At 36.2% G+C, this 14,682-nt stretch overlaps 1 protein-coding gene across 1 annotated transcript in view; it reads left to right on the top strand.

Annotated features, from left to right (window-relative positions):
* THBS2 (thrombospondin 2) overlaps window positions 1-14,682 on the top strand; it is a 32,960-nt gene extending 18,278 nt beyond the window's left edge. Inside the window, 9 exon segments of the mRNA XM_035539013.2 lie at window positions 958-1,065; window positions 2,841-3,000; window positions 4,466-4,584; window positions 5,027-5,261; window positions 8,129-8,356; window positions 8,799-9,070; window positions 10,038-10,135; window positions 12,029-12,168; window positions 12,842-14,682. Of these exon segments, the coding sequence (XP_035394906.1) occupies window positions 958-1,065; window positions 2,841-3,000; window positions 4,466-4,584; window positions 5,027-5,261; window positions 8,129-8,356; window positions 8,799-9,070; window positions 10,038-10,135; window positions 12,029-12,168; window positions 12,842-12,849 (1,368 nt within the window). The 3' untranslated portion in view covers window positions 12,850-14,682.

Genomic DNA, 14,682 nt, shown 5'->3' with positions numbered 1-14,682 from the left:
TCCAGTTCTCTCTTTGCTAAATTGTCAGTACTATTGGAACTGCTGAGGTTAAAAACAGGGCTGGTAATATTACTGGAATATTCATTTTTTTAGGGTAGATGTTATCAAAAAAAAAAAAAAGATATTTCTGCAGTCCATTGGCAGATACAGTTTTGGTCTGAGGTAGATATGGCATGGGAGAAAAAGTGAGAATAACAAAGTGGTTTTTTGTAGGTATATTTATTCTTAGCTAGTGGTAGAATTGCAATCCATTTTTTCAGCTGATTTTAGTACTTTCTTTAAAAGGGAATACATGTTAAAACTTTGATTTTTTTTTCTACTTTTTCAGTCTAATCTAAGCTTTATTCTTTTATAATAATCATTCTTTACAAGGCTTTGTTAACATAATAAAGAGATAAACTCACCTTTCATTTTCAGAGCTATGAGAGAGCAAAAGTGCAGCAGAACAGTATAAAGGCCCATTTTTCAAAACCCATGCATACAGGGTTCCCCTTACTGCTGTGTACTACCTCATTGCAGTAACTTTCCATATGAACAACTGTTTCTGAAGATATCTCCTGGCTTGTATGCTTTTCTGGCAACAAAACTTGGACATTTTATATGTAATCTTCAAACATACTTCATGAGCTGTCTATAAGAAGTTGATGTAAGCAAGTGTGTGTGCGTGTGGTGTGTTTGTTCTTTGCTAGATAGTTTCATCTAAAATTTACTGGAAACATCCCTTTACCAGAAGAAAAGCTGAGAAATAGAATGATTTGCAGATGCATTTCACTTACTGTACAATATGAAAGCAGCAAATGAACTACTATCTTTGGCAACAAACACAGACTCTTTAAAAAGTATTTGTGGATGATTTTCTTGTTTTATAGCCTCCAGTGTAACATATCTGCTCTTATACCCAGGCAAGTCATTCTGACATAATGTAAACCTAATGCCTCAATTCTGTCTTTTCACCAGGATAACTGTCCCCTTTTGCCTAACTCTGGCCAAGAGGACTTTGATAAAGATGGCAAAGGAGATGCCTGTGATGAGGATGATGACAATGACGGTGTTGAAGATGACAAAGTAAGATGCATTTCTCTGTTATCAGTTCATTTGACCTAAACATCTGTTTTTAAGGAAAACCATTACAACAGATGAGAGCCTTATTGTTCAAAACTTAATCTGAGTTACTCTGCATTGCTTTCCCTGAATGATGCCTGCTGCAGAGTAAAGTTGTGCTGGGTCAAATGAGAGTAGCGCTGGGAAGATCAAAAGAGCCTGGGGAGCCCAGGGCTAAACTAAGTTCTCCATATCTGCTCCAGGTTCTGCTGTGTGCATGAAAACAGTTCAATTGAGTTTTGTATTTTGCAATGGGAGAATGATTGTTCCATTGCATTTTAAAATCTGATAGACATTATATCTGAGGTATGGTAGAAGCAAATTGTGATAGTAACTGTAAACATAGACAGCATCAAGGGGAAATGACAGGAGGAAAGTTACTAGCCTGTTTCATACTTTGCTCTTTTAGATTTGCCAGCAAGAATGAGATTCATAAACTGGAAGAACTTAAGATAGGCAGTTAGTCTAAACATGTTATCCCTTTGCAATCAGCAAAAGGTCAGAAATATATCAAGAGTGGGATTCATTCTGCCTTTTCTGAACATATTTAGGATGCATGAATTTAAGATTACTGTTCCTCTTTGTTCCCTTCACAGGGAGCCTAGATTCTCTAGAGCAAATGATGGTTAAAACTGAGTTAGAACTATGTTCATGAAGCCTCTGTATGGCATATATAAAAGTCAAAGAATCATTTGATAACATAATATGGCTTACTACATATATACGGAAAAATTGTAGCTAGTTGTTCAGTTTTATGTACAGTATAAAACTTCGACTTGCCCCTATATCATGTCTTTAAGTATATAAAACATATATGTGAGGAATCTAAAATGTGAAGCTAAAAATGATTTCCTAGTAAAGAATGTTTTTTTGCTTTTGCAGAGGAAAAGTAATTTAAAAATATTTTCAAATTACTCCCTTCAGATTCCACAATGCTGATCTGCCCCTCACTCCCACTGCTTTGATTTGGTTTGTTGGTTCTTTGCTTTCCACAAGGCAAATGCCTGTGCAAAAGTCCCTGTGTAATTTGGGGTTATGTAAAGCGTAAGAAATTTTATTTTGGCAGTCTTTCAGATTAGGGATTGAAATAGATGAATTTCTAAAAGTTCCAGTAAAGGGAACAGTTTTGGGGAAAAATATGTTGGGTCAATGAGAGTATTTTGTATTAATTTTGCTTTTTAAATTTTTGTGTGCTTTATTATCATGTGCAATATAACACAACCCATAAAAAGTCAGTCCTTGTTTAAAATGAAAAATGAAAATACTTGGTTTAAAAGTGAGAATACTGATACTAGTTTGTTCCAAAGAAATCAGAGTATCGATTCCAGTTTGTTCCAAAAAAAATAATATGTACTGAGATTGGACTGATTTTACAACATATTCTGGTTTTGACAAAACACAGGTACCAGTGGGTTGCACTTCTGTTGAAATTTCTGAGTATAGATCCAATTTAAAATGTCTGTTGCTCTCATAGTGAGATGAGTTATATGCCTCACATATCTTGTACAAAAATGCAAAATACACAGTGAGCTGGGCAGTGCTTCTTCAGTTCTTCTTCAGTGCTTCTTCAGATTTTCAGTTTAGGCACAGTTTGTCCACTGGAAAAATAATGTATTCATGTCTTGATTTTGGCCTCTGTCCAAGATGAATAGGAAGAGTTACCACTTCATAGTATGTGCTGATGACCTCAGTTCAAGCTGTGATTTATATTCTTAAATGTCTTTATTTCTTCTCACTAGGACAATTGCCCTCTTTTGTTCAACCCTCGTCAGTTTGATTATGACAAGGATGAAGTTGGTGACCGCTGTGATAATTGCCCCTATGTGCACAACCCTGCTCAGATTGACACAGATAATAATGGGGAGGGTGACTCGTGTGCTGTGGATATTGATGGAGACGGTATGTTTTCAGTCTTGAGAATTAGGTGCTGTGCTGTAAGTACACTATGAGTTATGGCCAGTAAGATGGAATACCTGCTTTTGTACATGGAATAAAATCAAGTTTAGCTGCTCAAAAATGCAACAGAAGAAAGAGAAGACTGAGGTCCATCTGTCCTGTGTAGTATACTTGTCCATAATGTCCCTAAGTAAATACAGTGGATACTGTTGGAGAATAAATCACAGCAGATCTTTTGTTAGTGTAATCTTAGAAAAAATTCTTTCCTTCCTCTGTGTTCCAAAGTAATCAGTGTCTAATATAACAATTTTGTTGACTTTTTTCTCCTTTTTAAAGTTTAGGGAGGGAAAAGAACATCAGATCATCCATGCAGTTAAGATAATATCTGCAGTAAATTAATCTGCTTTTTTATGAAAGCACTGCAATGCCCATAACAATCCAAATACACATTTTTTTGTCTTACAATTTTATTAAAGGTGTTTATTTTATCTACCCGTATGTGTCTATATGACCCAGATTTGATCCAAGTAAGGAGGGAAAAATCAGTTACATGTCTCTCAAAAATCTTACTTTTGTAGTAGTTCAAATTTATTTGAATCCAGAAGTACTATTAGTTGTAGAAATCTGGTTTTGGATTTCCTTCAGTAATCGTAGAAACTTTAGGATGCTTATCTGAATTAAACTTCTAAATATTTTGAGTCCTCTCGTCCTTCAAATCATCAGGTTCTTAGTAGTACTCGTGGGAGTTTGCATATATGTTTGAAAAAAAAATAAAAAGAAATGTGTTGGCTTAAAGATTGCACAAATATCCAGGGACCATATAGTGTAGGAAAGGGTCCTTGTGTCCTTTCCAGACAGCTATGCCAACATGTATTGATTATGTTTCTTTTCTACATATTATAATTTTTGAAGGAGATTGTCCATTGCATAATGAACTTTCCTGAGGGGGAGCAGTTTCTGTTTAAAATTTGGCATGCTGTACAATAAATGACATATGTTCTGGTAAAATGAAATCACTTAGTGCTGAGGCAGCTGAACATTAATACAGTTGTTTCTATACAAAACTATTCAGACATTCCACCATGATATAGCTATGCATTGTATGCCGTTACATATAGCATCTGTGAAGAAAGTACAAATCAAATTATTTAAAAATACTCCACCTCTTCATCTATGTTTTTTAAAGAAATGTGGAATCTGTGCAGAAAGGGTAGAAACATGACTTAATCAAGCCTTACTTTAGCAAAATCTCTTAGGAAAGTACATATAGAAGTGTTTATCATAGCAAGAAAAGTGGGATTGATACTGTATTATTTTTTTCTCATACTACCCACTGTTTCATGATATCAGCCTGTGAACACCTTATGAATGCTGCTTATTTACTCGTGACTCTAACAGTCTATGACTGTCTGTGCTGAATGACATATCATTTTGATTTCTTCAGTCTTTTTTTCTTCTTTCCTCCTAGACATTTTTAACGAACGAGATAATTGTCCTTACGTCTATAACACAGACCAGAGCGATACAGATGGTGATGGAGTTGGTGATCAGTGTGATAACTGTCCATTGATGCATAATCCAGACCAGGTAAATGTTAGGCACAGTTTCATTAATGACAAAGGAAGAGAAAAGTAGGAAAACATATGAGGAAATAGCTGAAGCTGTTGCTGTTTCTCTTGCAATTGCATAATACAGGTAGACTGAAGGAACTGCAGTGCATACATTCACCCAGTATCTCATGTGTCTGCCCCTACCATAATGATGACATCACTTAAAAGAGTTTGTAGCTGTGCTCTTAGATAACCTGACACATTTTGTTGCCAAACAAATTCTGACCAGGTCTGATGCACTGACGATTGCATAAGTAGCTATCCTATTTGTAAATCACGTTTCTATTAAAGATGTTTTTCATCACAATATCACTTGTCTGCAGAGAAGTTCCCAAGGAAAAATATTGAGAAATTTAAGTATCAAGCTGTCAGTATCTTTGTGCTTGGTAATGATCCTTTTTTTTTTTTTTTTTTTGTAGACTGATGCAGATAATGACCTTGTTGGTGACCAGTGTGACAACAATGAAGACATAGATGAAGATGGCCACCAGAACAACCAAGATAACTGCCCTTACATCCCCAATGCTAACCAGGCTGACCATGATAAAGATGGTAAAGGGGATGCCTGTGATCCTGATGATGACAACGATGGTATTCCAGATGACAGGGATAATTGCCGCCTCAGATACAACCCTGACCAGGAGGATTCTGATGGTAAGAGCAATGTGACATGAATTTAACTTAGTTCTTAGTATCCAATTCTGATCCTGGAATAGAAATATTTCATGAAGAGAAATACTCTCGAAATCAAACTGAGCTACGTTTTATATTTGAGGCAGCATGGACTTCAATGGAAGTGCTATAGCCAATTTGGACCACAATTAGCTCATTAAGAAATCCCTCTGAGAGGGGCTCAAACAAACACATGATTATTTATAGAGAAACACCTTTCAGAAATTAATATACATATATATATATATGTATATATTTCTGGTTTTAATTTTGAAATATAAAAAAACTGGGAAAATATTTCAGATTGAATTTCACGTCTTAAATGAAAAAACTATTTGCTTTGTTTTCAGGCAAGATGTCTTCTGAAAATTAAAATGGAAAAAATATGGCTTACTGTTCTGTTTTATTTTGAAAAGGAGACTATTTATGCAGTTCTTAAGTCTAGAATCATTTTTGATTTAAAATTATTTTTCTAAAAAGTATTTTTGAGCAGCTTATCTCAAATTTGTTTTATAGGTTAGTAACTTTAAATACATTTTGATGATGCATCTTTCACAGTTTAAGAAATGGATATGTAATTCTTGTTTTTTTCCAGTTCTGTCCTGAAATACTGCTGGGCACTCTCAAACAATCCTTCTTTGTGTTTGGCTGTATTTCAGTAATCAAATAGTGATAGTTTCACAGTCATAAATGTAAATTAGAAAACATTTGATCCTTTGAAAACCAACACAATATGTCTACAATAATGGTCCTTGCAATAAATACGTGAGCAATTTCTGTTCTGAGTTATACAACTTGCTGGAGTCATTCCATGGTTATGTTGGTGAAATTGAAAGCAGAATTTAATACCTACACAATATGGTTTTATATACTTTTAGAAAGACAAAATCCAGAGACCTGACTGGTTTCCTGGTAAAACAACTGCTGTAGGAAGTTTCTGATTGGTAGTAGTACTTTACCTTTCAGTCCAATGATATAACGGTAATATCTTTGTACTTGTCAATTTCTAGTATAGCCTTGTAATGTCAGAAATACTCCAAAATAAGGGTGCCCCCAAACTGAGGTATAGTCATCTGTCACCTGGATCTTGTGAGTGAGAGTACCATTATGTATGGAGTAAGCATTCACAGAAAGAGTAAATTTAAAAAATTTTAGCCAGCTCATCACTGTCATCAGCAACAGGCCCAAGAAAAATCTTGGAAAAATGATAAATAAAGCCAAAAGATGCTCCCACGCTTTTGAAGATGTGAGCTATATCATTTAACGATGAGGCCCTTCAGAGAGCTGTTGGACATGCCTGGGTAAACAAATGCTTTCTAACTTTTCTTGACACAGAGTCAACAGTCAGCAACAGCTCAGTACCAAATGAATGTCATCAAGACTTTCAGTGGATAACTAAGTTCTCCTGTGACTTGAATATTGCCTCTTCGATGTTGGCAAGGAGAATAAAATTGGAAATTCACTCTCTTCTTCTAAGTGCTAAGATAAACAGGTGCTTGAGCACACAGAGCTGATCAGGATTTGGAGTTTTCCATGGCCAATTGCCAGATTGGAAAATAGGACTATTTTACAGTCACAGAGTGGTTCAGGTTGGAAGGGACCTCTAGAGATCGTCTAGTCCAACCTCCCTGGTCGGGCAGGGTCCCCTGGAGCACGTTGCACAGGATCTTGTCCAAGCAGGTTTTGAATATCTCCACAGAAGGAGACTCCACATCTTCTCTGGGCAACCTATAGCTGAACTTTCAAAAGTCTTTGAGTTATTAGATGCTTTAGCTTACTCTAAATATCCTTTTTGGCTGTTGTCTAAGACTCATTCTGCTTTTCTGCTCTATTTATGAAAGTTTTATTCCTGAAAAATACTATGCCAGTTAGGCATGGTAATGTAGCTTTGCATTTGTCTGAAACATCTAGTAATAGCTTAGTAATTAATTAGTTGGATCATTGCTATTTCTCATTTTGTTAATTCCCATGTTCTTAGAACAGTCACAAACACTTTAAAAAGGAGATCCTCAGTTATGTGAAGTTAGAAGCAAATTAACTGGTGGGTCTGGTTTTACATTATTAGTACCCAGTGTAATATCCAGTTGCTTCTGTTGTAAAAGTCAGAGCCTTCCTTCTATTTTCTTACGTGTTTCTGAAGTGCTATGTTTTATCTTAAGACAAATTGTTTTACCCACAAGAGAAAGAGTAACCAAGCATGTATACATATTTTACAATAATATTGTCCCCACTTTCTTTTGACATAGCGGTGACATTTCTGCAATCTGAAGCACCCTGCATGGATTGTTGCTTAAAGAATCTTGAGACACAGATAAAGTCTGAAAAAAAAAAAAACCACCACAAACATTGAGTATCTTCAATAGTATGTAGGGATTTGGTAATTTGCAGTAGGGTAAAGATTTTAACACTGCTTGAATTCACTTACACTGCATGTATTAAAATGTGGCCTTATATCCACATCTGGGACAAATCATACTGAAAATTTAATACAAACATTAGTGAATTACATCGGCATAGGAAACTTCCAAGTCCCCCAACACTGTTTCTAAAGAAGCATATAGAATAAGGGCCAGATTGATGACTGTCATAAACCACTGACTGGCCAGTTTTATTAGCATTAATTTTGGCCCTGATCTAAGTTGATGGTTTCTTCCAGTCATTACCAGCAACATTTCAAATGTTCGTTTCAAATGAACTTTCAGAGAATGAAGCTTTATTTGGAGCATTCTTTGAGTAACAAGAAATAACGTACTCACATGCATTATAAATTTCTTCCACTAGTGCAAGAGCAGTTAGGTAGCATGGATAATTTGCTAACAATTGTATTCATTTATTCCTGTTGCTTATAGGTGATGGCAGAGGTGATATTTGCAAAGATGACTTTGACAATGACAATGTCCCGGATATTTATGATGTATGCCCTGAAAACAATGCCATCAGTGAAACAGATTTCAGAAAATTCCAGATGGTCCCTCTGGACCCAAAGGGAACAGCTCAGATTGATCCCAACTGGGTTATTCGCCATCAAGGCAAGGAACTGGTGCAGACTGCCAACTCTGATCCTGGAATAGCGGTGGGTAAGTATCAAATGTTAGCCTGCATCTTTGCATAAACCAGTGATCTAGTGATCAAAAAAAAAAAAAAAGTAGATAAACATGTCTTTTTGGTGCTCCAAGGTTGGGACTGAAACATTGGTTGTATATGCCCAAATTTAAAATAGCTCAATGCTGTTTGCCTTTGTTGACCATTCAGTTTGTCACTGGCTGTAACACACATGCAATATTCTGTAGAAAAACCTTACGTAGGTGTAGTGCCTGCTGTCTTTTATCCCTTGTAAATAACATATTTCTCTCTAGAAACCTCCATAGGATAGGTTAGGTAGGCAAGTGTAATTACCTCTGTTCTTACAGGTGAAGAAATTGAAAAAGCAAAGCTTAGGATTAAAGTTGGGACTCTTGGGTGTTGGTGGCTGAATCCAACACTGTAATTCAGTGGTTTATGTCTTTTGTCCTCTCCCAGGTTACGATGAGTTCAGCTCCGTTGACTTCAGTGGCACGTTTTATGTTAACACAGACCGTGACGATGACTATGCTGGCTTTGTGTTTGGCTACCAGTCCAGCAGTCGGTTTTATGTTCTGATGTGGAAGCAGGTCACTCAGACCTACTGGGAGGACAAACCTACCAGGGCTTATGGCTATTCTGGTGTGTCACTCAAGGTAGTGAATTCAACAACTGGTACTGGTGAACACTTGAGAAATGCTCTCTGGCACACTGGAAACACCCCTGGACAGGTGAGAGATTTAAAACTTCAGGGCTATGATGATGCCTGATTAATCTTTTAACAAGAAGGGAGGTGTCTGGAAATAAGTTTTCTTTCACACCTCAATTGTTGCAGAAGATTACAAGCTTTTCTTCAGTTCACATATTATTAGTGTCAATAATAGCATTTGCCTTGTGTTTCAAAGAAAACATTACACATATAAAAATCATGAATGGAAAAAATTACATGTGTAAAAGGGAAGGTGTGGTGTGGTCCAAAAAAGAGTAAGAGATCTCAGTTCTGCACAAATCCTTTGTGACCTCTGTACTGGCACTTGTTCCTTCAGCATTCCAGCTTGTTTGAATTATGCTTGGTTTAGACCTCAGCAACCAGTGACAGCCAAAGAGAAAAGAAATGAAAACAAAGAGAAAAAATCACTCCTGTTCCAAGTAGGGCCCAGCCACAGAAGAATCTTGTGCCTTTTGGAAAAGAAGTTAGTGAGGCTTTGTGTGTGAATAGGAATTTCACACTTTGGAATTCTTGCAGGAGCGAGGCCTCAACTGAGTGCAAGAGTTTTCAAGGAATAAGCCAGAGGTAGTAACATCTGTACAAGCTGCAGTCCGTTTCACTCAGTGGAGCCACTCATACAGATAGGAAAAGCAGCATCAGATCTTTCAGCGTGGGTGTCTACGTGCAAATAGGGGCAGGACTGCATAAGGGAAGTCAGATTCAATGCTGCAAGGGCCTTCAGTGACAGATAAGTAACTGATCTATAGTTACAGACAGGAATTTTCATTACTCTCCCTAGAAAGGAACAGAGTGAAAAAATAGTATGCTGATCATATGTTAAACACTGGTTTTGGTTTCATCATATGTTAAACACTGGTTTTGGTTTCATGCTCTGCAGCAAATGATCTGCGGCCGCATGTACAGTTACTGTAGTGGATGTACACTTCTGAAGCAGTGTTTCTAATACGGCATTTGTATTCCTACCATAGGTGCGTACTTTGTGGCATGATCCCAAGAACATTGGCTGGAAAGATTATACTGCATACAGGTGGCATTTGGTTCATAGGCCTAAAACAGGACTAATAAAGTAAGAAATACTTCTGTGCCTCTATATTAGAATTAGTATAACTTCCGTTTCTGTTGATATAACAGCTATTTCATCAGTTTCTTTGTTAGTTTTCATAATGGTAATACTTACATTAGTTTGTTTCAATATTTAGGGAACCATTTTGTTATATTTAGAATGACTCAGGTGTATTTAATTTAGTAAGGATGGTTCAGTATTTACATCAGTTAAATATTCTTAAATTAAAAAAAAAAAAAATCTTTCTCAATAGCTCTTCTGTAAAGGGACCAAAAATTCCTAAGCAAAACTCAAAGCAAGATCGGAACATGAGATTCTTCCATAGCCTCTGGAATTTGAATGAATGAAATTAATTAGAAACATCAGAATTGCCACAGGGAAGTAGGCCAACCTCCTGTCTGCTTCAGCATCCTGTCTCCAATAGTGGCTTATACAAGATACTGCAGAAGTAGCCATAAGCACATCTGCAATGCACATAGCAAGGAGCTATGGCATATTATTTTCCATAAAGCCCAGCTGTTTATCTGATATTCCAAAGAATAAGCATTAACTGTTTATGTCAATTTTATTTTGTACTAACTACTGTAACTGTAAGTATGTTTTTCATGGGGCAGAGTCTGACATCTTAAGGTCTTGCTAGTTTGTGTTCAGTAAGAGTAGGGGAGTTTGGCTGTGAAAGACAAAGGGACAAATTTGGTTAGACTACTTGGTGTGTCTCTTGGGGAAAAAAAGTTTCTATGTATAAGTCTTTATGCATCAAAGGATTGCAGTGCAAAGCACTGGCTGATAGAGGTCAGAAAGAAACTTGGGTTTTTCATTCATGTTGCTGTTGCCTGTAGCTTCCTTTGCAGAATGTACTTAGTGTCAGACAAAACATATTTCATATGGTAACACATTAGGTTAGTCTACCGTGACAAATTCTATGGTCTGGGACATTAGATTCCTTCATTCTTTAGGGTGTTTTAAAAGGAAATAAATAAACAAAAGCAATTATTTCAATAGTATAGTTATGGACCTATGTTATTTGTACAGAAATAGCAATTTAATATTAACATTATTAGATCTGCATTTTTTTTGTCTCTGCTGTAATCAAAAGACTGTAGACTCACTTCACGTTTGGCTATTTTTAGAGACTGAGAGCCTAAGAACCTTAGGTTCTTAAGGTTCCTGTCATAAGGTCTCCCATCAGAAGTGGATAATCTAAGATCAAGGAACTGCAACTTGTCTGGTAAAAAATAAAAATGAAGAGGTCTGTTGGCTCCAGGATGGGTGTCTGAGACACTCAAGGGGAAAAAAAGATAAAAAGAAAAAAAAAAGAACCGACTCCTTCTTTTCCAGTTTATAAATCTAGCTGTTTGTGTCCAAATCCTTCCAGCTTTCATTAGGAGCTTAAGACGTCTGAAACTGAAATTTAACATGTCTCCAGTTAATGTTTTGTTAGAATCTAAAGGGACAGTTTTTCCAATTTCTGATTTTGGCCCTTGCACCTAGAGATAAGTAAATCAGCCATTCACACAGCTGTAAAGAAGACTTTGCAAAGCTATGTGGCTAGGTCTTGTGTTAACCTCTGAGTTCACAGGGACAGTCTTATCAATGAATGATAGTACATGACATAGTTCATTCCAGGAGACTTGACTGTTCTAAATAAAGAATTGGGAAATATTTTGCAGATGGTGTGCATAAAATTACTTATAGAACAGCTCCACTACTTTTGATTAATGTATTATGGCTGCCAGCCATGTGGGCGTGAGAGAGAGTTGAGGAGTGATCCTTACAATGAAGCTGTGTTATCTGGTGACTTGTTAAAATGAATTCACTTCTTGGAAGCTGTTACTAGCCCTTAGCACTGGACACTCCATCATCCTCCTTTTCTAATTTATATTATGTTCTTTACAGAGTTTTAGTTTATGAAGGGAAGCAAGTCATGGTGGATTCTGGACCAATCTATGATACAACCTTTGCTGGTGGACGATTGGGTCTTTTTGTCTTCTCTCAAGAGATGGTCTATTTCTCTGATCTCAAATATGAATGCAGAGGTTAGTTACAGAAAATGTCTGGAAAATGCTGATGCCTTTGATACGACCTATGGAGTAAGCACGAAATATGGAAATGAAAAGTAGCCTCTTGTTACTGAAAGCAATCTGTAATCTCATAGCATGTCGTGAACCTTGATTTGTTGAAATACCATGAATGCTCTTTGCCCCTGTAGTAATCTCAATTTGAATAACAAAACCCAGATGTTTAATATTACCCACCTGGAAAAAAATGAGATAGAAATCTGAGTGAGATATGCGCTTAGAATTCCCTCTGCATATCCACTTTCCTTTGTAGGCTATTTCAGTGTGTCCTGCGGGCAGAGAACTACTTCAGGATCACCCCTCTTTCCAAGAGACACGAAGGAGAGAGTAGACAATCTTAATGAGCATGTCTGTGTATTGTGCCACCTCTGAAATGTTTTGAAATAGGAAAACCTTGGAAAGCATTTTCTCTATATATGATTTTTTTTATATTAATATATACATAGGTGCATATTCGTGTGCACATATAGGTAGATGCCTATTTTTATGTAAATGTTCTCACATGTGTAGGAAAATGCAGAATGGGAAGCATTGCAACCTTATACAGGTATCATTCAATCCTGTCTGATTGAATTCTAAACCAATAAATCAACCACAACAGTTAACATCTTTTCTTCCCCATTTCTTTCAGATGCTTGAGCAATGGTTGCTGCATTACCAGCAAAGTACTGTAAATGCTATGCAACCTAGACACCTCAGTACATCCTGGTACTCCCATTTTCTGTTTTTGTGTACCTCCTTCTCTGTCCACGGGCTCCACTGACCAGGTACCTCCGTGCTGCCAGGAGTGGCTCGGCCATCCCTTCACCCAAGTGCCTTCTCACAGCCAGCACTAACGAAACCTAAACACGAGCGTCTGACCCACCACTGAAGCAAAAGCAGATTGATACGTTAGAACACTTTTGTAGAGTGAAAACTTAGCAAACCACATTTGTTTGTTTATTTGCCTTTTCTTAAGGAATGACGTTTACATACAAAAATGTAATTACTTAATGTATTTATATATATATATGGAAAAAGGGGGGAGATAATGATTATTAGTCATTATCTTTAAATGAGGAAAAAAGTGCTTAAATAACTTTTTAGGTGTGTGGTTGATGCTTCCTTGCTCTGATCAGGGCTGGACTTCAGTGACAAAATCTCTGGGTCCAACTGTAGCCAAGTAACAGAGGGCCACACCAACAGTGTTTACACTAACAATGAAAAAGCTTTTGGAGAATAAAATGAAGGTCAATTATGAAGATTTCTTGATCCAATAAGATGTCCTTTAGCTGATGAAGATGCTCTTAATAACTCCCATTAGAATTAAAGTTGGTAGAAATGTCAAATTTGCAACCTAAACATTGTCTGTTATCAGAGAGTTAATTCAGGCCAAACAGAATTGAACTCGAGACTCCCATGTGAAAGGGAAGAGTGATTAATTTAAAAGTGAAAACTATCACCATTGTCTGACTTTCATAAAATGATTGCTAGTTATTCCATTTCCATTATCTTTTGCATTCTCTCATAATAAAAAATATCCCATGAACATGTGGAGCAAAATTAACCTGAACCACTTTCACACCTCTGCTGCAAAACGCACTTTGACATCTTGAATCCTGATCTGGGTTTTTGAAAAGGTGGCAACGCCACTATTACTTAATTTGGTAAGGTAAGAGCTTAAGGTTCCACTTATAAATATTTTGTTAATATTTATTATGATTATCACACCAAGCTACCTTCTCTGATAATTTATTTTAAAGCATGTCATATAATGCATCAGTAATACATTTACAAAGGATGATATTTTAAAGCTATTTTTAAAGCATATCACAATATGTAGATATCGTCAAAGCATGGTATACACTTAAGCAAGGGTTATATTCAAGTATGCTTTAAAGTTAAATAAATAATAATAAGGAATTTATAAATGGAACCTTAATATATATCCAGTTACCCTATCTTTAATATTTTGTATTTTTACCTGTCTGCTGTATATAGAACTTTATAAAATAATGCTGAAGGGATACCAGTGTTTATTCTAAACAGATACAACAGTTATTCAGATATACAATAGTATAAACATGTTTAACATTTCGTTTTTGTTTTCTTTAAGTTGTATGGGCTTTGTTCATGAAAAGAACACTTGCTGGTGTAATTTTATTCATAGATGGGTTTACTAATGGAATAATACAATATCTCTGCCTTCTTATAGGGCATAGTGAGATAAATGTTGAATCAACTTTTTCTCCCTTGAAATAGATTTTATTGCTATATTCATTGGAAAGAAATCCACAGTTGCTGGCTTTATTGCACATTTTATATTGGTCATATTATCAATTCTTTTTTGTTTGTTTTTGTTTCAATTTTTTTTCCAAATCCTCTTCATGAGGTTTTTAAGTGTGTTTCAGTTTCTTTCTTTTGGTGTTTCAAATTGTATCCCCAAGTCCCAAGCAGAAGGGAGGGTTACTTCATTAAATGTAATGATTGTAA

This window comes from Cygnus atratus, chromosome 3 (assembly GCF_013377495.2).
Source record: "Cygnus atratus isolate AKBS03 ecotype Queensland, Australia chromosome 3, CAtr_DNAZoo_HiC_assembly, whole genome shotgun sequence".
NCBI lineage: Eukaryota > Metazoa > Chordata > Aves > Anseriformes > Anatidae > Cygnus > Cygnus atratus.
Note: the sequence above shows the minus strand (reverse complement) of the source record. Positions and strands in the feature narration are given on the sequence as shown.